Source organism: Opisthocomus hoazin, chromosome Z (assembly GCF_030867145.1).
Source record: "Opisthocomus hoazin isolate bOpiHoa1 chromosome Z, bOpiHoa1.hap1, whole genome shotgun sequence".
Taxonomy (NCBI): domain Eukaryota; kingdom Metazoa; phylum Chordata; class Aves; order Opisthocomiformes; family Opisthocomidae; genus Opisthocomus; species Opisthocomus hoazin.
Window position 1 is genome coordinate 79648516 of NC_134454.1, and position 26303 is coordinate 79674818.

General features: G+C 61.6%; 1 protein-coding gene across 1 annotated transcript; it reads right to left on the minus strand.

Moving 5' to 3' along the window:
* Positions 1 to 363: 363 nt before the first annotated feature.
* Positions 364 to 23852, minus strand: IL11RA (interleukin 11 receptor subunit alpha). The gene is made up of 13 exons (XM_075410638.1): positions 23768 to 23852; positions 5441 to 5540; positions 5050 to 5110; positions 4765 to 4931; positions 4554 to 4668; positions 3657 to 3689; positions 3097 to 3260; positions 2794 to 2957; positions 2562 to 2703; positions 2001 to 2096; positions 1692 to 1791; positions 948 to 1030; positions 364 to 853 (listed from the first exon to the last, which is right to left on the minus strand). Exons 2-13 carry the CDS (start codon positions 5538 to 5540, stop codon positions 837 to 839), a joined length of 1242 nt encoding a protein of 413 aa, XP_075266753.1. The 5' UTR covers positions 23768 to 23852; the 3' UTR covers positions 364 to 836.
* Positions 23853 to 26303: the final 2451 nt, after the last annotated feature.

The following is a 26303-nucleotide window of genomic DNA, read 5'->3' on the forward strand; positions in this document are numbered from 1 at the left end:
CTGGGCTCGGGAGGTGCCAGCAGATGGAAGCCATTAGAGGGGCCGGGTCGAGGTGCGGGGAGGGGGCCACATGCCAAGAGAAGGGGGCTGTGCAGAGGGTCCTGTCCCTGCTGTCGGGCTGGCGAGGGCAAGGGAGATGTCCCAGGCAGCTGCCTGCATCCTCTTGTGGCACTCATCAAGGGCTGGCTTGGGCAAGGGACTCTCTCAGCCTGTCCAAGCACCCGGGGAGGGGGCTGACCTGTTTGGGGACCAGCCCTGCTGCCTGTACACCTCCAGCAAGGACCGTTCCCAAACCGGCATCTCACCAGGTGCCACTCACCTCTCCCCTGGCCCAGCACCGTCTGCAAGGGGGTCTTGCCTGGGTAGTGTCAACGCTATCCCCTTTATTGGCATCACTGCTCCATCCAGCCACAGCACGGGTGCGAGGGGCAGAGGGATGTGGGGGTCCCTTCTGCCTGCTGCCGGGGGGTGACGGGCAAGGCTCAGCATCTCCCACCCACTGATGCCCGGCACCCCCGGGAGCTCGCACCCGCCGTTCCCCTCAACACCGGACAGTGAATTTGAGCTGGCTCAGCGTCTTATCCCCATGTGTTCAGCAGCGCCCGGCAGTGGGCCTGGCCCGTCGCCCCGAGTCCGAGGTGCTCCTGGTGGGCACGGGCAGTCCAAAGCTCCTGGGAGCACAGCCTCTCTCCTTTGGGTCCGTCCTGCACCCCCAGAGTGCTAGGGGCTCTGGCAATGTCCACGGGGCGAGCCAGGAGGCGTGGGGTCCTCGGGGGCCGGCAGTGGCATCACGTCCCACGCGTGGGTGAGCGGGTGCAGGGATCGGCCAGGGCTCACTACAGGATCTGGGCTTCTGCCAAGAGAGAGGGCAGGGGGTCGGGGGGGGCACTGACCTGTCCCGTCCCCCCCCGCATTCCCTCCATTACACCCCCTGCACCCCGACTCACTCGGCAGTGCCTTCAAGTGGGTGGCAGCAACCAAGAAGTTGTGGGGTTTGGTCTTGTCCTTGCTGTGTCTCCTCACCCGGAGCCTGAGGACAGAGCAGCAGTGACTGAGGACCCCAAGCAGCTCCCCTGGGCACCGGGACTGCCCACATCCCTCGTGATCTCGCTCTGCATCTCCATCCAGCTGTGCCCAGCTGAGCACAGCCACTCCAGCGGGTCAGCTCCAGGGCTACAGCAGGAGCCAGTGACCAGATAGAGCAGGGCTGGGATGGGGACAGAGGACCGACAGCAGAGGCACAGCAAGGTAGGGAGAGCCCAGCTGTGGCAGGATGAGAGGGGACCCGGGGACAGGACCAGCGGGCAGTGCCTGGGAGTAGGACTCCCAGGGGCAAAAGGCATATGGAGGGGCCTCGGCACTGACTTTGGAGCATGAGAGCATTTGGGGGAACGTTAGTAGCACCAGCATCTTCGGGGCATACAGGTTCCATTGATGTGGGACCATCAGAATGACCCCAGGCAAGCTGGGCAGTACCGTATTTGGAGGCGTGTGCGGGGAAGAAGCACGGATGTGGCACGGGGGCAAGGGGAGCATGAACCAGTTTACGGGGCTGGCATCAAGTCTGTTTGAGCAGGGACCCCAGAGCAGGGGCTGGGGGGACATGGGCCACCCCATGCTGAGGGTTCAGGGGCCAGAGTGGGATGCAGACAGCAATCATGCAGACCCCTGCCTCTCAAAACCCAACCTACCAGATGAGGATGGTGATGACGAGAACAGCGGCCAGGACGAAGAAGGCAAAGATCCCGAGGGACACCAGGACGGCCATCTTCTCCAGGGGGTCGCTGCGGTCTGGGACAGAGAGGCTGTCACGGCCAAGGGATGCCACAGCCTCCGGCACCCAGGGGACCCTATTGCACGCTCCTGCACACCCAGCACCCCAGCCACACATGGGTATGGGGCAAGAGACCCTTCCCATTACTCTCAGCCACACGTGCCCAGGGCAGGCAGGTGGCTGCGCGCAGTCCCTGCTCCTGCCTGCCACCCCCATCTCTACTCACTGATGGGCTCAGGGTTAGGAGCCTGGGAGGGCTCCTCAGCCAGGCTTTCCAGGCTGGTGTCTGTAGTGGTTTCTTCACTCGCCGTGGTGGCTGGATCTGGAAGGACAGAGAGGATGGGAATCACCCACCCAAAATAACAGGCAGCATCCCAGGGACCCACGTAGACAAGCAAAGAAGGGTGCCCCTGCTGCCCCGGGGGTCCCACAAGCCCAGGGGTGTCCTCGGGGTGCTACTGGTGCTGTGGCAGCCCCACTCTGCCCCAAGGCCACCTCCAAATGGCAGCAGCATGGCTGCAAGCTGCCGTGGGGCTGGGAGACGCTTTGCCCCCTTGCAGCTCTGCTCCCCACCATGAGGCCAGTTCTTGCATGGTGCACGGGACCAGCTTTTTGGGTCAACTCTGAGGGACCCCAGGAGCTGGGACTTGCTCTGTGTGATATCTGGGGGAATGGATGCCGTGGGGAAGGGGCTGGAGGAGGGCAGCCCAGCACGCCGCAGGGACTTCGGGGAGGTACGGCACAACCTGGTAGGGCTGCTGGGGTCTGCAGCCTGTCGCCCTCGCACCTCTGACCGGCGTCGCCCGGGCCTCAGGGCTCCACTCGCTCCAGTTCCCCGCATCCAGGAAATCCTTGGCGCTGACTTGGACCACGTGCTCGAGCCCAGCGAAGGCATCGGTGATCACCTCGGACAGGTTCACCGTCTCCACCTGCACCGGGCAGAGGGCAGCTGTGAGGCAGGCAGGGACAACCCTTGCTGCCCCCGTGCCCACTCTCGCCTTTCCTCGCCCACTGCTTACCACGGACCAGGAGCGGTGGATGACGGGCCGGTACTGGAGCCGAAACCTGAGCTGGAAGTGGGGTTCCTTGGGCCAGGAGGAGGGGTACTTCCAGCTCACGAGGAGCCGCCGTGGGGCCCGAGGGATGGGCTCCACCACCAAGCCCTCTGGAGGGTCCGGTTTAACTGCATGGGACGGGATGGGGAGACCTTGTCACACCAGACTGCCATGCGGAAGGGTGTTGGACTCCCCGCTGCCACCCAGGGCTGGATGCCTGGGTGATGGACAGATGCTGGGACAGACAGATGACAGATGGACACTCACTGATGGCCTGCATGGTGATGTCAAGGAGGCGGAAGCTTGAGCCCAGGGGGTTCACCTCGGTGATGTTCAGGCGGTAGGAGCTCCAGAACTCCGACCCATGGACGGTGCAGGTGCCAGGGCGGGATGGATCCTGCAGGCATGGCCCCATGTGCCCGTTCTTGTTCCTGAAGATGGGGAGGCAGGGTGGTGACCTGTCCCCCCCCCCCACCATGCATAGTTTCCTGGTGCTACCAAGTTTGTGGCATGTGGGGGACCTCCATGCCAAGAGCCTGGTGGAGAAGGCAGCCCCTGTCACAGCTCAGGCAGGGTCCAGCAGCTGCCCTCACCATTCCAGAACCCAGCATGTCCCTCCAAGAGTGACTGAAGTGACACCCATCCCAGTCCCACCGTCCCTCCTGGGAAGGTCCCTCCCCTGGGGCATAGGGTCCTAGGCCTGGGGAGCTGGTTACACCATGGGAACACCCAGCCTTTGCTTTGGGACCCCGCTGAGGACAGTGGCAGAACCTTTGGGATGAGGGGCAGACCCCAGGGAGTGGGACCGGGGTGGGAGTCAGTCCTACCTCCGCTTCTCTTCACCTGTCAGTGATTTCTTCCTGCCACGAAGAGAGACAGAAAAGCAGACAGTGAGGACGAGGGGACAGCATGAAGCCAACACCACCATGACCCAGGTGACGAACAGGGGTCTCCGCACTGCAGAGCAGCCCCCTGCTCCCACATCAAAGCACACAGATGACACGGCAGAGGGGATGGAGCTAAAGCCATGCCCAGCCCCGCTGATGAGCAGCCTGGCAGCAGAAGCTGAGGGTCCCAGGGGAATGAGGCAGTGGGGTGGCCAGGAAGGACCCCCCCTTGCCCACCCAAGGGTTCATCGTGCAGCAGCAGCAGCAAAGGCACAGGGACACTGATAAAAGCTCCCCAGCAGCTGGCTTCACCTTCACCCTCACCCTATGGCCCCCAAAGCCCCCTGCTTCCCAGAGCCCAGTCCACACCGAGCTGAACCCCCAACCCCCTGCTCCATCCGCTCTCAGCAAGGCTGTACTTTACGAGCTCCGCCTGACTTCAAAGCAGCCCACTAATTTGGCCTGCCGGGATAATTAGAAGCAGCGATGCTGCCGGGGCCCCTCCCATCCTGAAGCATGCCGGAGCGCTCGGTGGCTTGCAGATGACCTGCTTCTCTTCTAGAGCCCCTCCAGTGCTGGCAAAGCTGTCGGAAGGGAGGGAGCCTGCCTGTGCCGGCCCCCCAGTGCTGCCGGGGGCCCCCCCCTCAGAGCAGGCAAATGCTTGGTGCACTGCTCACCCCAAAACATGACCTGCTCTGGGGTGCAGCCTGGTCCTTGGGGTAGGAGGTGAACCTAGGGGGTGGGGTAGATGGCCAGCAGGATTTGGTAGTTATCCTTGGCTGGGACCCAGCGGTCACCCTGTAGACCCCCAGCCCATGCCCTCTAGGGATACATCACCTGTAGGTGGTGATGTATCTGGTGGGGAGGAAGGTCTCCACAGTGGAGGTCCAGGAGCAGGAGAAGTTCTCATAGTCGGATGCTCTGCAGGACACAAAGGGGACCCCTGGCAGGTCTGGGGTCCAAGGAAAAGCGACGGTTAGCAAGGGCCCTCACATGTCACTTCAAAGTCCCCTCTCAGCATACCCCAGCCCGCAGACACGCTACTCACAGCCCAGCCGCAGGGACAGGGTGTGCAGGAGGCCACCGTCCTCGCCGTGGCAGCTGTAGGTCCCCGCAGCGGCCAAGCCGGCGTGTGGCAGCACCAGGTCTCCCTGATGGACGGCCGAGCCCTCCGGCAGCACCGCAGCACCCGCCCGTCTCCATTGCACCGGCGAGCTGGCGAGGAGAGACCAGGCGGGCAGCGTTAGAGGATGGGGACCGCGGGGTCACCTCAGGCCCACCCTGTAAACCACCCCGTCGGATAAATCCCCCGGCGTGCATGGAAAAGACCTACCCGGTGCGGGCACCGGCACATGACAGGGTCACATCTGTCCCCACTTGTCCGTACTGCACACCTGGAGGGACAGACACACAGCCCCAGATGGGTGTTAGCACCCCACCCAACCCCATGCCAGCAGCTGTATCCCCCTCAGGAGCTGGGCGCTGGCGGTGGGGTCGTGCTTCATGCAGGTACCACCATGGGGGACTGGGAAGGACTGGTCCCAGCTGGGGCTGGGCAATGGGGCTGCAGGGTGGAGGTGCCCAGAGGACACCCATCGCCACGGGGCTGCGTTTTGTGTACACCCCGATTCTGGTAGGTCTGTGCCTGCCTGGGGGGATGGGGTGCCTCCGGGATCCCCACGCCTGGGACACGGGGGCTGCGCGGGGGGCTCGGGGAGGCTCACCTTCCTCTCCCCAGCCCTCGGGGATGGCGAGGGAGGCTGACGCCAGAGCTGCTGCGAGGAACACCATCACCCTGCCCAGGCCTGGGATGGGACTGCGCATCTGGAGGAGGCAGAGCGGGGAGGGAGCCGGCGTTATCCCCTGCAACGGGGCAGCCAGCAGCATCCACAGCCCAGAGCATCCCTGCAGAACCACGGACCCTGCATCTCTCCCTCTTCTCAACCCATCCTGCCAGGGACAGCATGTGGACCGTACGGCTGGGACCGCAGTCAGGACGGCTGGCAGGGTCTGTGTCAGTCCCTGGTTGCCAAGAAGTCCCCGTGACTGGAGCGGGGATGCAAAGGGCAAAGACTGACAGGCAGCTTGGGGCGGCGTGGGCTGGCGGGATTAAGGGCTCTTTGCTATTGCAGTCCTGTGCCTGGAGCCCTGGCTGGCTCCCAGCCCCGGGGTGGTCCAGAGACCTGTGCTGGTGCAGCTGGAGTGGGAAGTGACCGAGCAGAAACTCTGGGCTTTTTTTATGCAGCAGGAGATGGCAATTAATCCCAACAGGCTCACACAGCCAGGACAGAAGGTCTGTGAGAGCTCAGGCCGCACTAAGAGCAGGGCTGGCTGGGTGTCCCAGGTCACTGCCCATCCTCACACCCGCTGCAGGGCTGGTCTGTGCAGGTCTGGGCCATTTGGGGTCTCTGGGCCCAGGGAGAACGGCCCTGAAATCCTTTCCTCCCACTCAGAGATCACCAATGGGGGAATGCTGAGGAAGGGATGTTCACCAGCTCTCCATGGGTCAATCCCAGCCACACACCCGGGCCTCCCCACCCCTGTCTGTGCCAGTCAGCGTCTCCCTGCCCATCCCAGCCAGCATTGCCCTGAGGTGTCCAATCCAGCCTGCATAGTACTGCATGTATCAGCCACTGTCACCCTGTCCATACCAGCCAGCATCACCCTGGGCCAGCCAGCATCACCCCAGGGCATCCATCCTGGACAGCATCATGCCATCCCCATCAGCAGTGTCACACTGTCCCCGTCAGCCAGCCCTGCCTGCCCCAGCAGGCACAGACAGACGAATAATTTCTCCCTGGAAGACCACCTCTGCCCACCTCTCAAACTGGCAGACCTGCCTATTTACACCCGTATTGTCAGGCTCTGCTCCCGGCTGCAGGCAAGCAGGGGCATGGGAGGCAGTGAGCTCCCTTCCAGCCCCAAGCGCAGGCTGCAGCTCGCAGATATAAATCCACATCCCCCTGGGTCTCCTGGGCTCAAGAGCCGAGGGGGCATGCTCAGGGGAGGGATGCTGCAGCCCTGGAAAGGTACCCTGGAGCAGCTGCCAGCTCTTCTCCTGCGGGCAGGTGCCCATGGCCGCAGACAAAACTGTGTGGCGAAGAAAACAAGAGCTACAAGGTGATGCGCTGCAACCCAGAAAGTGCAGGGAGGAAGGCGTGCGGCACCCCACATCAGCCCCGTCCTGAATACCCCAGGCAGCTTCAAATGCAAGCCCCAAATGTAAATAATTTCATGAGACTGTCATAAGCTTTTCCTACCAAACCACTTGTAGAAACGTTCCCAAGAAACATTAGTTAAAAGGCCTCTGCCAAAACTATGCTGGTAACTAACCGGGAACATTTGGCCCGAAAGTAAAATATTTTGATGATGGAAAAAAAAGAAAAAAGACTTAAAATACACATAAAAGCAGCAACCAAAAATAACTCCAAACACCATGTGGGCCAGAGCTAAGGGGATGGTGCTGGTGGTGGTCAGGGAGCAGGGAGAGTGTGTTAGTGTGGAGACAGAGCAATAGTTTTAAAACAAAACCATTTCTTCTCCTGACTGCCCTGGGTTTTCATCCAAATGCTGGACAGGGTGAAGGCAGAGCTGCCGCACCCACCGCCCACTGTGCCACTCTGTGGCAAGGGGATATCGTCCAGGTGCTGGTTCACTGCTGACATGAGTTTGCCAGGTCTCAGGGCCGCTGACTGGTTCAAGGCCAGTCTGGAAAAATGACCCTGAAGTCACGATGCTGAAAGGCATCTTTGTCTGAAGGCACAAGGGAAGAGCTGGGGGCACAGCACGATTTGCAGCCACCACTGCTACTCAGACCCCTATGTGGTGGCAGGGGGTATCTCCGCAGACCCTGTCCCCAGCTGCATCCCAACCCCTGACTGCCATGGTGACGGCCCAGCGGTCTCCCACCGCTCACCCTGAGGGCCACCCACATCCTCCCACCCTTCAGCACCCTCTGTCCCGGGGTCCCTCAGCGCTCCCCACCCTCACCCCAGCACCCCATGAGCTCCCCAGCCTTGGAGGGGCTCTTCTGGGCAGCTGCCCACCCCTGCCAGTGCAGCACGGGGGAAGGCAGCACCAAGCCCCCCCAGACACACACACTGGCTTAGTAAATGACCTGCCTGAGCACTGCCAAAACCTAACCTAGACCGAGCATCACCGCAGATAGAAGAAACAGGGCAAGCCCTTCCTCGCCCGCCCGAAGGCCACAAACAGAAGAGGAAGGAGCCGCAGAGTGGGGGAAGACCCGGAGCCCTTGCCCGCCCCGGGTGCAGTGGTGTGGCAAGGGGCCAGGCGCTCCGAGCCAGGCAGAGCTGCAAAACAGCCTGCCCAGAAAGGATCCCCTTAATTTCTCCAACCAAATTCGCTCGCTGAGGGTGAAACAGGCGTGCAAACGAACGCTGCCACGCTGCCAGGCCACCTTCCTTCGTGGCTCTGCATCCCCACGGACGGCCACGCAGGCGGAGAAAGCATCCCTCTATGCATGCACCAGTGGTGACACATCCTGGGGACGGGGAGTCCCAGAACAGTGGTCCTGGAGCCAAGCCAGGACAGAGGGAACAATCGGAGCTTTTCTTCCTCCCTGCACGCTGATCCTGGCCCGAGAGGCGTCTGTCGCCTGCCCGGGGCTGGGTGACCTCCCGCGGCCATGGCCGGGGCAGAGGGACCCAGCCCAGCCTGCGGCCATGGCTTGGCCCCAGCAGGGAGTGCAGCGATGCTGGGCTCTGCTCCCCCAGCACGGGATGCTCTCATCACCGGTGCGGCCAGGGTGTCCAGGCTGTGCCTGGGACCCACGGGTGCGAGTCAGGAACTCAAAGTGCCACTCTCTGCCCTGCACCAACCCTGCGTTCCCACCGGGCATCAGCTGAGCTCACCCAAAAGTTTTCATGGAGCTGCGGGGACAAATCCTGCCATGAGCCCCTTCCTGCATCCCAGCTGAAACACCGCGAGCCAAAACATCCCCCACAGTCACAGCCATGTGCACCGGCACCGATGCCCACGTGGGGTGCGGCAGTCCCCCCGGCACAGCCACTCGGTGCCATGCCCTGCTGTGGCCTGGCAAAGCTGGGCACAGATTCCTGGGGGAGGCCAACTTTCCATTGCGCTCAGCGATTTAAAAGACAGTGGGTTTTGGTTTTTTTTTTTTTTTTTGCTTTGCTTCATTTGAAGTCGCTCTTCAAAGAGAATGAGCCGCAGGCACAGCCGGGGGTGGTGGCGGGGGGTGTACCCAAGCAGATGATGCTGTGCCGCAATGCTGAAGATGGCAGCAGGGAGACACAGGATGCTCTCCACCAAGCACAGAAAGCTGGGGTTCCTCCTAACCTCTCCCCGGGGTGGTCCGGGGCAGGATCGCTGCAACGGAGATGTGGCAAATAAAACAACCCAAGAGCACTCGGCAGCTCTGCCCACCACGTGCTGGGCCCTGCCGGCATCGACCACCTGCAAAAAGCTGCTCTGCAACAGGCGATGCCTGATGTTGGCTGGCTCTAACGCCCTGGAGAAGGCAACACGCTGCACTCCTGCCTCTGAGATGGGGAGCATCCCTGGCCCCGTGCCCCAGATCCTCCTCTCTGCCAGTGCCCACTGTGGGAAACCAGTCCCGCGGCCAAGGGCGGTGGCATTTCGAAGCAGCAGGAATTCTCCCCCTTCTTGCTGTCCTGCAGGGTTGGAGTGCAGTGTGCTGCTAACCCCCTCTCCTCCTGACAGCTCTGCAGAAGCACTGTGCGCTGCTCCGAGGAGCCGTGGCATGGCCTGAGGCCGTCCCCGTGGCTGCTGATCTGCCCAGAAACCCAGCAGCATCCCACTCCCGAGGCACTGGTGAGCTCCGGCATCATTGCACCAACACACACCTTCGGGGCAGGAGGAGCATCGACCGTGCAGCTGGGACTGTCCCCCCCACCAGCCACCCTTGTCCCCTAAAAACTACCGGTACCCTCCCAGCCACTGGGTGCCTGGAGAAAGTCCAGCAATGGGTGCTGGCAGGGAGGGAAGCACGTCCCGCACCACCTTCAGGGCCACCGGACAGTCCCCAGGACCACCAGCAGCACCCGGAGGCAATTCCTCACCCTCCCTGGGCACTGCTGGGGTGATGCTCCCCGGGAACAAGAGGAGAGCCCTGCTCCCCCTCCCCTGCTCCTCCAGTGCCTTGTGGACCTCAAAAATGGCTCCCTTCCTCTGCACCGCTTCAGTGGGGTGCCGAGCACCCATGGGCTCCCATGCCTGCTGGGGGGGACCGCGCCAGGCTGAGGTGAGCCAGCACACACGCACAGACAACTGCAGCCAGTGCAATCCCAGCACACTGGAATCGCCCCAGTTAAACCAGTAAAACAATCTTTCCCTGTGAGGGCAGTGCAGTCCAGTAAGCCCCACGCGCAGCCTGAATGTGGGGCTAAACCCAGTACAGCCCCAGCGTGGGGCTTAACTCAGGGCAGCCCAAACACGGGACCACGCAGCCCAGAAGCAGGATTAAATCCCTCGCAGACTAGGAGTGGGATTAAACCCAATTTAACCCAGGAGTGGGATTAAATCAAGTGCAGTCCAAACTTGGCGTTAAATCCAGTGCAATTCAAATATATGGTTAAGCCCAGCTCAGCTCAGGAGTGGCGTTAAACCCAGCTGAGCCATAATGTGGAGTCGGACCCAGCACAGACCAAATGTGAGCTTAAATTCCAACTCAGCCCAAACACAGGGTTAACCCCAGCACAGTTCAAATGTGGGGATAAACCCAGTTCAGCCCAGAAGTGGGGTTAACCCAGCTCAGCCCAAACACAGGGTTAACCCCAGCACCACCCAGGGAACCAGTTCATTTCCACAGCCAAGTACAACGCACATCTCCATCCAACCCAGACCAACACCCCCCCACATCCCCCAGTGATGCCCAGCTGACCGCAGACCCACCGGCATCCAAAGCCAAGCCCAAACCCCCCACCACATCCTGAGGGTCACCTCTCTCCTCCATGGGGCCAGTAACTGCTAGCGGGATGCAGTGCTGGAGGGGCTGGGGGGACCACCTCACACCTCAGCATGCCAGCAGCTTCATGGAGTTCAGGCTCTGCTCTTACCCTGGCTGGGAAACTCCCACCCCAACACCCCGATTTCCGCCCTCCCCTGCTCCATCCTGCAGGAAGGAGAAGTCTCTGGCTCCCAGTTGTAACCGGAGGCATCGGCAAGGGCCAAAACAGCAAGGGCTCTGTTAGCAGCCAGCAGCCCTGACGCCACGCCAGCTGGCAACATTGCATTCACAGAGGGGAGAGAAGGGGTCCCCCCTCTCTGTCCCCAACCCCACACTCCCCCTCTGAAGCCATGTGCTGGATAAATTCCTAATCTCCCGGCTGTAAATAAACCCACTGGTGCTGTAGCTGTAGTGCTGGTGGGTTTCTCTACAGCCTGGAGATGATCCTTAGGACCTAGAGGGATGGAGTCGTGGGGGTCTGCATCCCCACGGTTCTCACACATGGTCACGGGATGGGGACAGGCATGGTGCCGGATCCAGGGACACGGGTGGGACCCACTGGCAGGGAGCTGGCCCACCCTGTGATTAGAACAGGGTGGGAAAGGCTTTTCTTGTCCCAGGAACGTTTTAGGATTTGGGATATTTTTCTGCTCCCGGCCTCAACCCAGTCCAGCAGAGGTTCTGGTGAACCCGCAGCTACTGGCATAACAGAGCAGCCGGGTGCCAGCCTGCACCCTGGCATTTCACCCCTCCATCTGCACCCACCAGAACAAATTCCCTGCATAAGCTGGCCCTGGAGCTGATAGAAGAGTACATGCATCCATATATGTTGGGCACATACATACAGATATATACATATATATGAGTGCCTCACGTAAGCCCAGCTCCTCCTGATGCTCCCAATGAACTCCAGCCTGGAGCTGGGAACCCCGAGCAGGAGAGGGGCCCCACAGCATCCCCCTGCCCGGTGCTCTCGCCCCATCCCTCCCCGTGCTCCAAAGCTGGCCAGTGCCTGGGAGCCATCAGGCTCAGCTCCATCCCCGAGGCACGAAGGCGCCCGGGTCAGCCAAAACGCTGCCGGGCAGCAGGGCCAACACAAACAGCTCACCATACCACGCCACAAACGCTACCCCAGCTAGCAATCTGCTGTCACTCCTTTTGCAAAACAAAACCCCTTTTGGGCCAGAGAGGGATTTCAGGTGTCATTAAGGGCCACCTGGGAGGCCAAATAAAGCCACCACCAAAGGGTGGCCCATTCACCCTTTGCAGCCCACCGGCAGTGTCTCTGCATGGGGAGACGATGGCAGTTGCAGAGCCCCAGCAATGTGTCATGTGGGAATGCTGGTGCCAGGCTCCGGCACCTGGTGGGATAACCACGGGTTGTCTTCTCCAGGCTTGGAGGCAACCCTTCCTGCTGTGCTAAGGGGAGGCTGCTCAGGGGATGCAGCGGGGTGCAAGGCACAGGGCAGGGATGGAGGATGGGGAAACACCTCGCTGCGGCAGCATCCATGGACCTGCCTTGCACCGGGGTAATCAGATGTCAGCCCCCAAGCTGCAAGGTGAGGTGCAGAAGTGGCAAGAAGTGGCGAAAAGCTGGGGCAGAAGCCCACCCACCCGTTGAGGTTGGGAGCTGCAGCGCAGGGCCAAGGGGATGGGGGCTGTGCCTTGCCTGATCTGAGAAGGTTGGAAAAACACCCACCAGCTCATTTTCTGCTGGGGGACAAAAAAAAAAAACACCAACTAAGTTCTCCTGAAAGACTGAGTGCGATCGCATCCGAGCTGGGTCGGAAAGCAGGGCAATGCGGTGAGCCTGCTGACACATCTCCTACGATGCTGGAGAGACGCCCCGGCCCTGCTCGGGGCCAGCTCTGTTTACAGGCTCCTATTGTCTCTTATTTTTCCTTTTGTGTTTTTTGTGTCGTCGTCCCCCCCCCCACCTCCAATGTTATAGTTCAGAGTAAACAAAAGCAAGCAGCCTCTCACTCCAAACATTTCAGCCATCCCAAACTTTCTCTGGAGGGGGGCTGCCCGTGGAATTTTCCTCGTCCAAAAGAATTTCGAAATGTTCCCATTGCAGCCTGCTCTGACTGGAGGCCAAGGCAGCTCCGAAAAGCTTCACAAAATGCTCGAGCTGCACTCTGCACAGCCCTGGCTCCGGCCGGAGGCACCAAGGACAAGCAGCCGCTGAGCCCAAAAGCCCCCCTGTGCTCAGGGAAACCCTCCAGTCTGGCAAACTCGCCGGAGGGGACTGAAAGGCAGATCCCAGCCTGTGAAATCCCCCAGCCCAGCCCATCATCTGAAGGGAGCCAGCCCGTCCTGGTGAGGCCAGATCCTACTTTTTATATTCTAAGCTGCCGCTGCTGTTATTATTGCCCCGAGATGGCGATGCTGGTGCAAAGCGCTTGGGTGCACCAGTCTGGGGTTTGCATCCCAAAGCACATAGTGTTCCCCTTTGCAGGCGGCATCTCCGCAGCACCAGCTGGAAAGGAGAGGGTGAAGCAGCTGCTGGAGCTCCTTGGAGGAGCGGTCAGTGGCACCCCAGGCAACTGGGAGGGCAGTTTGCATCCATGCCACCTGCTCAGTGCTTGGGCAGACGGAGAAGGAGGGGATGGTGCACTGCATCCACCCCTGGGGATGCAGCGGGGGGCACAGTGCTGTCCCCTGCACATCCCTGGGAGATGGTGCGTGGGAGGGAGGAGGAGTTCCTGATCTTGTGGAAGGTGTCCCTGCCCATGGCAGCTGGGTTGGAATGAGATGATTTATAAGGTCCCTTCCAATCCAAACCATTCCATGGTTCTGTGAAATGTCCTCCAGGATGAACCATGATGCTGGATGCCACCAAAGGTGCTGCTCCTCCCTGGCCCACAACACACTGTCAGGGTGTGCACCCCAGTCCCAGAAGAGGTGAGACCCCAGCGTGGGCAAGCAGAGACTCTCAGGAGCTCTCTTGGCTCTGGCTAGGAACAAATGTGGTGTGAAATCCACGGGACCCTGGCATGGGGGTGCCAGCACTGCCCAGCCCGCTGGCAACGGGAGCACCGGGGGTGGCCCCTGAAACAACCAGAGAGAGAACAGTGCAGCCAAAAAGCCCCACAGGAAAGCCAGCAGTCATGGGAAGAAGCACCCGAAGCTCAGCCCAGCACGGATTTGGCTGTCAGTGCAAGCTATTGTGGCGGCCTGGCACACTGATGTCCCCTGCTCACTTTCCCGAAAGGTCCCTGGACTGGTGTCACTGGGTAGGTGGTCTCACAGCCCAACACACACCCCGACACGCTGGGGAGCCCCTGCATCCTCCCTCCCCAGGCACACACAGATTTTGGGTGCTGCGAGCCCTCGATGCACCCCTCCTGTCACCCCAAGAGAGAAAAGCCTCTCCGGTACCCACCGTACCCCCCTCCCGCAGCATCCTGACCCGGCGGGTGCAGAGCCCTGTGCCACCGCTGCAGCGCTGGCGGTGGGGGGAGATACCTCGGCTCCACGCTGCACGGGGGTCTTGCCGTGGGACGGGGCTCCGCCGGGTGCCCCCGCTGCCTCTGCACCATCTCCCTGCGCCGCCTCACCGGGCTCTCCTCCTCCGCGGAGGCTGCTCAGTGGCTTGGCGTGCGAGCGGTCCTACCCCCCCCCAGCAGCCCCCCTCCCCTACAAAGGGGCCAGGCAAGGGCAAGAGCCCCCGACACGGCAGATGCGGTCTGTAAGGCAAGGTTCCCCCAGGTGTGTTGGCCTTGGCTGGGGCTCAAGCCTGTCTAATTAGAGCTATTGAAAACGTACATTAAAAAAAAACGATGGGGGAAAAATAATCCTCTCCCCTGAGCTGGGGCCCAGGGTTTGGCCGGGGTTTCTCGGCAGGCCAAGCGCAGGCAATACAGGCTCTGCTGGCAGCAGCCCGGGGAGGGAGGGTGTTTGTGGATATTAAAATGCACTCGTAAAGGAGAATAAAAGGGCAGCCTTGTTTCGGAACGAGTCTCCGAGGCTTTCCCCTCTCCCGGCATGCTCGGCACCTGGCCGGCAGCGCGAGTGGCTCCCCCTTAACGCAGCTCCCCCAGCCACCCCCGGCTCACCCAAGGACTGGGGTGCTGCCGGCAAGACCCCAACCCTCACAGGGTAAATCCCAGCACCTCTGGGTGGGAGCAGATTTGGGAGCTCCTCCCCAGTGCTGCAGCCACTCGCACTGGGTTAAAATTACAGCTGGAGCTTCTAGAAAACCCACTCCTGCACATCCCTTCCATGTGCCCTCACAGCTCCCTGCCTCCCCCTGCTCACTGCCCTGCAAGGCTGCCCGGCCCCAGCTGCTCTGTGGCATTGGCATGGCAGCACCGCCAGCATTTCACCGCCTGGCCTCTCCCTGCCTCCCTGCCGGACGCAGAAGCCGGACGGGGTCTTGGCCAAGGTTTAAAATTAGGCCCAGGCACCCAACACCCTCGGTGCCTGCAGAAAGGGGCTATGGCACAGTCCCATGTGGCTCCCTGGTACCTCGGGGTCTCCCCCCATTCCCAGCGGCTCGCAAACCCCCACCTCCCCAAACCCAACCCCAAAGTGGGATGCTGCCTCCCCACAGCATCTCCTCTGCCTTCACGCTGCCATGCCCAGCTCTGACAAGCGGCTGCTGGGGAGCAGCCGCAGGCATCAGACTAGCAAAGGTGGCCCCATCCCAGCTCCACCTGCTCGGCCGGAGATGCCCAGCGCACATTTGGCTTCACCGCTGCCCTCTGCCCCCTCCCCAGAGCAGCGAGGAGGCGGATGGTGGGCTGCCAGCCCAGAACTCCCCCATCCATCCCTCTCTCCATCTCTCTGCCTTTTCCCTGGCAGAATCCTGAAAGTGCAAGCTCACTGAGCCCCCCCGTCCCCCCGGCTCCTGGGGACCCCGGGCACACCCCACCGCTAGCCACGGCCCAAATGACTAACGCCCCGGCAAGCGAGCCGGGTGCCGTCGAGACGAGCAGGGCCCGTCCCTTGGCTGTGCTCCCTCCCTGTGGCGGTGAAATCACGTCTGGAGAAAGCATGGGGAGGGAGCTGCTGCCCCCCACCCCCACTGCTTCCCAGCGAGGATGCTCGCTCGATGCCCGCTGGCTGGCCGCCCCAGCTCTGCAAACCCTGCATCCCAACAAGAGGGATGCTCCAGGCATGCAGCTTGCAACAGAACCGCACATCTCACCTCCTCCTCCTTTTTCCGGACCCCGTAGTAGCATCCCAGCCGTGGAAACGGCTGCGGGACGTGGAAGCGCGGCAGCAAGCCCCAGGCACTCATAAAAGCGCTCATGGGGAGTGGGCAGGAACCTCTAACCTCCCTCTAACCTCTCCCGTAGCAGTGCTACCCTGCCAAAGCCTGGCCGGGGGGATTGGGGGTGGCAGGGGTCCGCTGACACCCCCCACGGCAGAGCAAACTGGCTCATGGAAGGAGCTGGTGGCTCTGGCAGGCTGGAAAACCCCCTGGGCAGCACCAGAAGGGACGGTGAGGGACAGGCCACCGCCGCTTGCCTCCGACCTGGCACGCAGCACGCGCCGGCTGCAACGGGGGTGACTAATGTGGCTCTTTAAACGCCTCCGACGGCACGGGAGCATGGCTCCGGGTTAGGGTTTAATTATCTGCCTTCCTCCGCAGCCCGCGGTCTCCTCTTGCCGAACCGCCGCGGGGACCCTGGGGACGTCGTCCGTCCCCCCTCCCCGGCCAGGGCTGCTGGCATCGAGCGAGCGGGGCCGCGGCGGGGAGCTGGCCGGGAGCACGCCGAGGCTGCAGCTGGGGGCTATAAAAAGCACGGCTGTGGTATGCAGCGAGGCACTGAGAGGGGAGTAAAATAAAATCAGGTGGTGGATGAGTCGGGAGCTTGCTTCTGCACCACGGCTGGCCCCGGTGCTTGTCCTCACCCTGTTCCCTGCCCAGCTGACAGCCCAGTGCGGCTGGGGCAGAGCGGAGAGCTGAGATTTGGCAAAGGACGGAGGATACAGGGCTGGGTCGGCAGGCAACGGAGTGGGTCAAGGCTGGGGGAACGATTGCTGGCTCCGGCACGCAGGCTTCTGCCCGGGATGGAGGCATCAGAGCCACCCACCCCTCGCCCAGCCCAGAGACGCCGGATCCGGGCACCCAGCCTCCTGGCAGCTTGCACCGGAGGATTAACCGTGCCCTGATTTACGGCCAGAGGTGCCTTTGCTGGGAGGGGGGCTGGCACAGCGACAGCGAGAGCGGGCACCCCACCATCGCCTGGCACCCCAGTCCTGGCGGGGACCTCACCCAGCGGGGACAGCGATGGCACGAGCTGGGGACGGACAGGGCTCCCCTTGGGCCGGCGGGAGCTCCCTGCTCAGGGACACGCTGTGTTTGCACAAGCCTGAGCGGGGGAAGGTCAGATTAATTTTAAACCTGAATAAACAAGGAAAGAAGGCAATGCCAGAGCTCGCCCTTCCCAGTGGGGATGCCTGGCCGGGTACCCGCAGGGCTCAGCCCTGGGGCTCGCATCACCCCTGGAGACCCAGGACAGACCCAAATCCCACGCCCGGGGGCCTTCCTTTTCTGCAAGGAGCTCCCGGCTGAGTCAGTGCTGGCAGCACGAAGAGTGGCTCCCGCTCGCCTTTGCAAAATCCCTCTGGCCTCCACGGGGAAGCACCCGCTCCGGGACCCCCGTTCCACTGGCGACAGCACAGGGGCTCGCCTGCCCCTCTGCCACAACGCACAACAGAGTCTTGGGAAACAACCAGGAGGAATAAAAAAAAATAAAATTGTTTGTGGGTCAAGAGGAAAATGGAAAAAAAAAAAAAAGTTTGTGTTTTTCGTGCCAAAAGGAAAATGAAAACCAAAACATTTTGTTCTAAATGATAGGCCTTGTTTAGTTTTCAGTGGTTTTACTTTTTTAAAATGGTTCAAGTTAAATCGAGCTAAATTTGGCTTCCAAACATTACCTTGGGGTGGGGAATAAAATAAAATTTAAAAAAAAAAAATCAAAACATCTCATTTGGAAAATGTCAGAGCAAAACGCCACGGCTTTTCCAGCCCTGGGAGAACCACAGCCCGGTGCTGAACCCAGCCTCAGCTCACAACTTGCGACGGCCTCCCCAAAACGGCCTTTTTTTCCAGCGAATAAAGCAGCTGCTGTGCCGACGGGCAGCTGGGAAGGCTCGTGCCCCCGTGCCCAGCTCCCGTTGGGGATGTCCTCTCTGCCGGTCCTCGGGACCTGGCGGGGCATGGAGACCCCGCTGCAGCCGGCAGCCGCGTGCTGAGCCAAATCTGAGCCGAGCCGCTCTCCAAAACTCCTCTTTAAATGTCTTTTCTATTAGGTCAGCATTCCTGCATCGCCCAGGGAAGGTGGTTACGGCCGGCAGCCCGGCACACAGGCTCCTCGGTGCTGGTTGCTGGCTCTCAGTCAGCAAGCAGCCTGCCCACGCTATTAAATTACTGAGAAAAATGGATCGTTTCACCAAAAATTAGGTGCAGGAACTTCTCGCGCGGTGGCAAGGCGAGCTGGTAATTGGAAATTCATAGAGCTGGCCACAAAAGCTGCCTCTGGCTCTGCTCCACCCTCCCCTGGTTGCGGCGAGGGATAGTGGAAAGGCGTTTGCTGCCATCCCCGAAAAGTCGCTGCCGATGGAGATGCAGTGGCCATGTTGCCGGCAGCGCTGCCGAGGTCCCCTGTGCACCCTGGGAGGGTTAAACACCGCTGCAGGGTCCCTCTGCCCACATTAGATCAGGAAAATAACTGGGGGAAAAAAGCTCCCAGGGACCCTTCCGGGCACTGGAGGAAGAAAATCCTCTGTGCATGGCTGGACCTGCTCGCCACTAACCACCCTATCGGGGACACATCTCATGGGGACAACGTCTGGGGATGCAGCAGGACACGCTGCCCCAGCACCCGTCTCGCTCTTCCAGCTGCAACCCAGGGTTGAAAACCAAGTCTACCTGCCCTACGGACCTTGCCTCGCTTACGTTCCTCACCCGTCCCAGGCACAGCACGAGCACCACTGCTGCTCCATCCAAGCCTGGGCATCTCAGCCTCCTCTTCCCGGAACACTCCAAGTCCAAACGTCTGCACCTCGTCAGGCGAGCGGAGCCCTCCGAGGCATCTCCGGAGAAAAATGACCGGCTGTCGGAGCCGCCAGAGAGCCCGGCGTGTATCTGCAGCCTCCAGTGGGGAAGGAGGGATGGGGACATGCAGCAGACCGAGAGCTGTGTCAACAGGATGCTCCCAGAGATTGGTCCCTCCGGAGTTCATGCCGGCTGCTCCCCGTACGGTCACAGCCACCCGGGGGGCCGCATCCTGCTCCCTGCATGCACCACCTGCCCCCGGTTCTGCGGGGAGGGGGAACATGGCAGCCAGGGAGCCCAAGGCACTGAACTGTTTTTTGTGTGCTGGGGGTACAAGGATCCTGGGCACAGCCCCAGCTGGAGAGGTGGAACGGAGCTGAGTGCAGGATCAGGGACGCTGAGGGAAAAGGGATGCTTGCCTGGGCACAGCCACGCTCCATCCACAGAGCTGCAAAACTCAAAGCTGGGATGGGGTGGACCAGCCTCTGAGGAGCTACAAAACAGCCCCCCGGGAGCCTCACAGAAGCTAAAAAAATCAAAAGCAGCCAAAGCACCAAGGAACCCCTGGGGTTGCGTGTTGGCCCTTGCAAGACAAGGATGGAGCAATAGCTGGTCGGGTCCACCAGCTCCTCCTAAGCCTTGAGGCCTCGGGCAAAACTCATGGAAAGCAAAGGAAAGGCTCCTGCAGATTTCCCCAGGGTCTGGGGGCTGGCCCTGGCTCTGCAAGAAAGTCTGGGGAGACGCCAGCTGGCCCGGGCACTCTGCGTGACAGCAGCTTTCACAAAGCCAAGCCGGGCCACCGCGGCCGAGTCATCCCCGGGGACCTTTGCGGGGCCATTGCAGCACAGCTGTCAGGAGCTCTGTCGCAACACCGGCACGGTGTTGGGCCGGCCCGCGATGGAGACCTCGCACGACGGCACTTTTTGTTTTTGTCTCGCCACTTTTGCAGGAAGGTGAGGGCCGAACCGTGCCTTCCGCAGCGAGGCACCGATGCCCACGCCGACCTTCATCAAAGAGGGGCTGGCGAGGCCCCTGGCTCTAGATGCAGCTATCGGTCCGGCCAGGATGAAGCGCACGGGGTGTTCGGTCCCAAAGGAAAGGGCTGGTGAAAGCACAGGAAGGAGAAGGAAACAGCTGGACAGGCACTGCCACACCAGCCTGCAGGGACGGGCTCCAGGGACGCCGTGCCAGCCCACCGCCTCCCATGTGCTCTTCTGCGGGGACATCCACCCCCTTAGGGCTGCCAGCAGGATGGTGGGCAGCAGCCCTGAGCCTTGTTTGGGGCTCCCCAAGCTGGGACAGAACCTGGGGACAGTCCCCTTCTGCCGAAGTCAGGAGACCCTCGCCAAGCTGCTGCAGAGGTGATGCTCCCCCGAAGCTGGCACCTTCTCCCATATCCTCTTCCCCATTGTGCGTCTCCAGCATTGGCTTTTCAACAAGGCTCAGCATCCCTTGTTTTCACTTTAGGAGGTGGGGTAAACCAGAAGATGCCCAAACGACCTTCTTTCCACTGTCAGGATTTTATTATATTAAGGAGCCCTAAACTTTTCCACCTCTCCCTATAAGGCAATCTCGGCGGGTCCATAATTGTTTTCATTAGGCTGTTTCTATTTCGGCCATCTCCATATTGAGAGGAAGGGACCAGAGCTGAGAAACTTCTGGGGAGCCCCAGGTTGATTTCCAAAATGCTTTCAGCATCCTCCTCTCTCCTGGTCGATGCATGGTCTTACCTGCTGTCCCCTGGCCATTGCCACCCACACAGGTTGGCCCCACATCCACGCCAGGTCTCACCCAAGGTCCCTCCAGCCTGCTTGTCCTCTCTAAAAGCATCTTCAGGAAATGTGTACGAGCAGGGCACTCGCGGATGTGACCTTCCCCTATCCAGACCCTTCCGAAATCCCTTGTAACCTTTTCCAGTAAGGACCAATCCCGCTGGAGCAAGCCCAAGCTCCTCTGGTCAGATGTCTCCACAGCACACAGTCCCGCTAGGATGGAGGTGAATCAGGTCTTGACATACTTCTTGTCTCTCTTCTCCTGGACTTCCCCCACCCCAAACACAACAGGAGGAGACGTTTGCCAGGCTCTTTTTCCATATCCCAGACTCATACCACTGGAGAGAAGGAAGAATCACACCTTTCAGCCCAGCCCTCTGCCTGTACCAGACAGAGCAGCACATGGTCCGGGGCTGTGGGTGCTGTGACTGTCCTAAAGAGCCTGAAGCTCACCCTGTCCCACTCCTGTGCCAGGGTGACTCAGAGACCTGGGAAGCAGCCAGATATGAGAGATAATTCCTGTTAACATGCTGATCCCTGACACGGCAAACCTGCTTCTAATTTCCAGAGGAATTTTCCTTTTTCCATGGAAATGGTACATGGGAATCTGGCTGTTGGAGAAGACGACTCAACCACAACTCCAAGGCATCTGCACCCTTCCCCACCTTCACAGCCTGGTTGGGAGGAGAAAACCATCACCGGGAGATGCAGAGAGATTTTCTGGTAGGAACTCGGGTCATAAGGTCACCAGATCCCCGGCTGGAGAGATTTGGTGATTTTCACACACGCGATGCTGTCGTAACCACAGGAACACTCAGAAAAACCAAAAGCTCTCTAAACATCCCAGCGAGTCACCCCAGACACCCCAGGGCTAATTCCTGACGCTGACTTTGTATCAGCATCCCAAACGCCGACGAGGCCCCGGCACAGCCCCCATAGGGAAAAGCTCCCGTCCCATCCAAGCTCTATCCTCAGATACGTCTGGCGGGGGCAGAGCCACCTTCTTCCACACCTGAACAAGAAGGGGGCAAACAAGCTGGGAGAGCTGCTGAAATTTTCCTAAGGGAGAACAGCAGAGCCACAAGCTGGCACCTGCCCCCTCCTGCGGGCAGCATCTCGTGAGGGGTTCTCCTCCAGAGCCAAACCCACGGGAGAAGAGGAGGCAAGAATCCTCCAGCTTATTTAACCTAATGAGGAAGCTATAAATACAGCAGGGTAAACACCGGAGAGGGAGAAGAGGTCTTGAACTAGAAGCACAATGTTGGCACAAACCCACGGGGGAATAAGCTCTCCAGGAACGCATTAGGCAGGAAACCGGAGGGAGGTTGAGCCCTGCGTGAGCAGGAAGAGTCTGGAGTCGCCTTTGAACAAAAGTGGAGCGGAAAGAGAGGGCTTGAAATGAGTGCTTCGCTAGCTCATGGCAGGTGAGGGTGTCATGCACCGTTAGCATCCGTGGGGGTTTCCCCACTCAGAATGGTCCAGGAGAGCCAGTGGAGAAGGGCATGTGAGGCAGGGTACCTGCAGGCTAGGGGACGCAGGCGTGGGCTGCCCGGGGGGCCCACCCAGCGTAACGGCTCCTGATAAACCCAGCAGCCACAAAGGGGAACCGCCGCTGCTGCTGCCACGATGAAGACGGCGGGGAGACTCGCCACGCCGTGAGTCATTCATTCATCCTTCACAAACAGGGCCCGCACTCGGCCAAGCATCCTCCTCCCCCCACCGCCAGGACAGCTCTCTGGGACGGGGAAAAAGTGGCTTATCAGATATAATCAAGTTTTCCCCTCCCTGCGAGGTTCCGAAAAGACTGAACTTCATGGAGTGGGAGGCAGGGCAAAACCAGAGCTGCTCTTCTCCCAGCTTCCCGCAGGCAGCCTCTGCCTTCAGCTGCATCCCCCAAGGTTTCGGCCCAGGGACCCCTCCCCATCATCCTGCCGCACCCCACATCCCCTGCCCACCCACCGCCGGCCTCTTGCAGCCCTGCGCACAACCTCCGTCCCCCCGCTCCATGTCGCTTCAGCTGCCAAGGTCAGCTCACGGGTTGCTGGAGAGGAGATGTGGCCCCCTTCACTCCCCCCAAAAAAGGACCAGGTCAGTGAAGCAGAGGGTGCGCGTGTGCTGGGGGGACATCGTGGCCATGTAGTGTCCCCATCCGTGCCGCAGGAGCCCCACCAGCTCGCAGCTCGCTCTGCGGCTCCTCTGCCCTCGCCGCGGGCTGGGATGCCGTGGGCTCCGTGCAGCCGTGTGCGTAACCGCGCCGCGATCTGCCCTCCCGCAAACAGAGCCAGACTGCAAACACCCCACCTCCTCCGGCAAACGCGGCGGCCAGACGTGGCTGCAGCCTGCAAGCAGCGGGCACCTCCTGGCACCCGAGGCGGCTTGGCACCGGCTGCGCCACCGACGCCGGTCAATCCAACGCCGGCTCAGGCACAGCAACGCGGCCGCGAGCCGCTGCAGCGTCGGGTTTCTCCCCACGGAGACCAGGCGCAAGGAAAATGAGACGGCCAAGGCACCCCCTGGCCCCGCCACAGCAGGGTCTGGGTTTGCCGACAGCGATGTCCGAGCCAAGCTCAACCCCGCGGCCCCCTTTGACGCCCAGAGCCAGAGCCCGGAGGGGACGCAGGGGGTGACCCGGCCAGCCTGCGAGGGTGGCAGTGGGCACAGCCCAGGGCTGGCAGGGGATGGAGGAGCCGTGACTGAGATGGCGTCCCGGGGCAAGGAGGGACAAGGCAGACAGAGAGCCCTGCCAGTGCCCGCGCATGGGAAAGCGCCTCTTTCCGCGCCTCTTGTAATTGGGAGCAGCTTTTCCCTCCCCGGACCCCCCAGGAGAAGAGGGGCCCTGCCAGGGAGGCGATTTGCCTGGTGCTGTTCCAGCTTTCCTCCAGAAAACTCCAGCCGTAGACGGGGGGGAGCTGAGTATCCTGGGGGGGAGGCGGGAAGACCGTCTGTGGAAGCTGAGGAAGGGGGCTCAAAGATCCCACCCCGCGAACCCCGTCCATCCCCCCTCTCCCCGCAGCATCCCCGGGCAAGGCGGAGGCAGAGAAGGGGGAGCAGCACCGGGTAACCCCGGTGCAGGCGGGGGGCAAGCGGGAGGGCAAACCCCTGCCAGGCGAGACACCCCCCCAAAACTTTCCCCGTAGGAGCGGCACGCAGCCGGGGGAGCCGCCTGCCCGCCCGGCGCCGGCAGCCCGCCCGCAGCCCCGCGCCCCTCACCGCGGCGTCGCGGCGGCGGCCAGCCGTTCCCCGCGGGGCTGGGGGGGTTGAGGACGCGGGACGGGGGGTAGCGGGACGGGGAGTAGCGGGACCGGGAGCTCCCTACCTTCCTGCGTGACGCCGCGGCTATGTGTCCATGGCGCTCGGCGGAGCGGGGCCGGGAGCGGGGCCGGGAGCGGGGCGCCCGCGCCGGTCTGGCTGCGGCCGGTGAGGGCGGGCGGTGCGGGGCTGGCGGGGCCGCCGCCGCCGTCCCATTGGAGCAGGGCGCTGCCAATCCGCCGCCCCGGGACGCTTCCTGTCTGCGAGCCGCCCCCCGCACCCGCGCCGGACCCGCGACCCCTCCCCGCATCCCCCCGGGGTGCGCGGTGTCCACCCTCCGCTTCCCCTTCTCCCGGGGCTCGCCGTCCCGCTGGGCTCGGGGTCCCGCAGGGACACCCGCATCCGTGAAGGGCACCCCCTGCGTTCACCACCCCCGCCAGCCCCCCGAGGGGTCGAGGCAGGAGGTCCCGCCCCGACTCAGTTTCCCTTGCCCCTGGGAGCGGCGTTGCTGCGGGGGTTCGTTTTTAGAGCGGTTTGGCCGATGGCGAAGGCGCAGGGCGAAACCTGGCCGTGTGTCACTGAGATGGAGAAACGCCTCGTCCCTCGTCGCGGCTTTCAGCGGGTGTTGGCGTGCCCCTCGTGCAGCACCGCTCCATTGCGCTACCTGCTTTCGCTTGGAAATGGATACAGAATCACAGAATCACAGAATGTTCAGGGTTGGAAGGGACCTCTGTGGGTCATCCAGTCCAACCCCCCTGCTGAAGCAGGGTCACCTACAGCAGGCTGCACAGGACCTTGTCCAGGCGGGTCTTGAATATCTCCAGAGAAGGAGACTCCACAACCTCCCTGGGCAGCCTGTTCCAGTGCTCCGTCGCCCTCAGAGGGAAGAAGTTCTTCCTCATGTTCAGACGGAACTTTCTGTGCTTCAGTTTGTGCCCGTTGCCCCTTGTCCTGTCACTGGGCACCACTGAAAAGAGTCTGGCCCCATCCTCCTGACACCCACCCTTCAGATATTTATACGCATTTATAAGGTCCCCTCTCAGCCTTCTCTTCTCCAGGCTGAACAAGCCCAGCTCCCTCAGCTTTTCCTCATAGGACAGATGCTCCAGTCCCCTCATCATCCTCGTAGCCCTCCACTGGACTCTCTCCAGTAGCTCCTCATCTTTCTTGAACTGGGGAGCCCAGAACTGGACATAGGACTCCAGAAGGGGCCTCACTAGGGCAGAGTAGAGGGGGAGGAGAACCTCCCTCGACCTGCTGGCCACACTCTTCTTGATGCACCCCAGGATGCCATTGAGGCCAATGCTGGCTCATGGTCAACCTGCCGTCCACCATCACTCCCAGGTCCCTCTCCACAGAGCTGCTCTACAGCAGGTCCGCCCTGAGCCTGTGCTGGCGCATGGGGTTGTTCCTCCCCAGGTGCAGGACCCTGCACTTGCCCTTGTTGTTGCCCTTGTACGTTTCACGATTTTATCACAGTGAAAATTTTCTGGAGGGACAAAAAACCACGTTGAAACTCTGAAATGGTGAAGACCCACTGGAAGATTTCTCCTCCACACCTGGGGCCAGGCATGCTCTGGGGTCCCCCTATGACACACTGGACACCCCGGGGGATGCTGACGGGGCCGGCACTGCTGGAGCCCAGGTACGCACCCAGCGTTTCCCTCTCTGCCTGGGCACGGTGCCCGCATGGAGATAAGGGTCACGTGCCCCGGGCGCGTGCGGCACCCACGCAGCTCCGCTCCAGTAATCCTGCAACAACAGACCTTTCCGCAGCCTGGCAGGAATAAACGGGGTCGCAGCCCCCCTCTGCAACCCTACAATAACGAACGGATCCTTGCCCGCATCCTGGCACGCCTCTGCAACCCCGCAGCAGCAACCGGCTACCTGCCGCCGTCCTAGCCTATCTCTGCAACCCCACAGTAACACGCCCGTGAGTCATTTCACCTCCTGTGTAACCCTGGAGTAATAAAACGGTGTTTTCCTTCGCCCCAGCCCTCCTGCCCAACCCTACACTAGCGGACTTCGGGAGAGGTGGGGCTCCCGGCTGCGCCACGGGCGTTGGGTTCAGCCGCGGTTGGGGCTCGGTGCCCACATCGCCCGAGGAACAGCCCAGTGCGGCACGTCCGCTCGTGGCCTGGGCGGCCGCCTAGCCAGCCACATGTGGCCGGATCCATCTCGCCTGTGCCACCAGCGCTGGGACCTTGCCAGGGCTGGGGATGTCCCTCCCTGACTCAGCTCACGCGGCCTCTCAGGTGCTTGGCCGGAGGGGTCCAGTCCCACCAGCCTGCTCCTGTCTGCCCTTAGCTGGTGGCTCACGTGGATTTTGGGAGCCTGAGGATGTAGGAGTGGCTGGTCCTGAGCAGGGAGAGGTTTTCTCCATCCGGCTTCTCGCTTTCCCCTTCCCGCCTCCCCACGCCGCTCGGCGCGAGCTGAGGGATGCCGAGCGTCTTGCAGGATCAGCCCCTTTGGAAGGAGCCGAGCTGGGCGGGCTCCAGCAAAGCGTTTGGCCGTGGGTTCTCCCCCGGGAGCAGACCCTGAGCTTTCCCCATCGCTTCGCGGTGCTCGCTGAGCGCCGGGAGCCGGGCTGCTTGGCGCCAGGG

Bases quoted from the DNA above. Each gene is read 5' to 3' on its own strand.
- IL11RA (XM_075410638.1), bottom strand. From the start codon at position 5,540: ATGCGCAGTCCCATCCCAGGCCTGGGCAGGGTGATGGTGTTCCTCGCA. The intron at 4,932-5,049 runs GTAGGTCTTTTC...TCTCCTCGCCAG, and splicing joins TGTGCCGGTGCCCGCACCGG to CTCGCCGGTGCAATGGAGAC. The intron at 2,958-3,096 runs GTGAGTGTCCAT...CGTCCCATGCAG, and splicing joins CATCACCATGCAGGCCATCA to TTAAACCGGACCCTCCAGAG.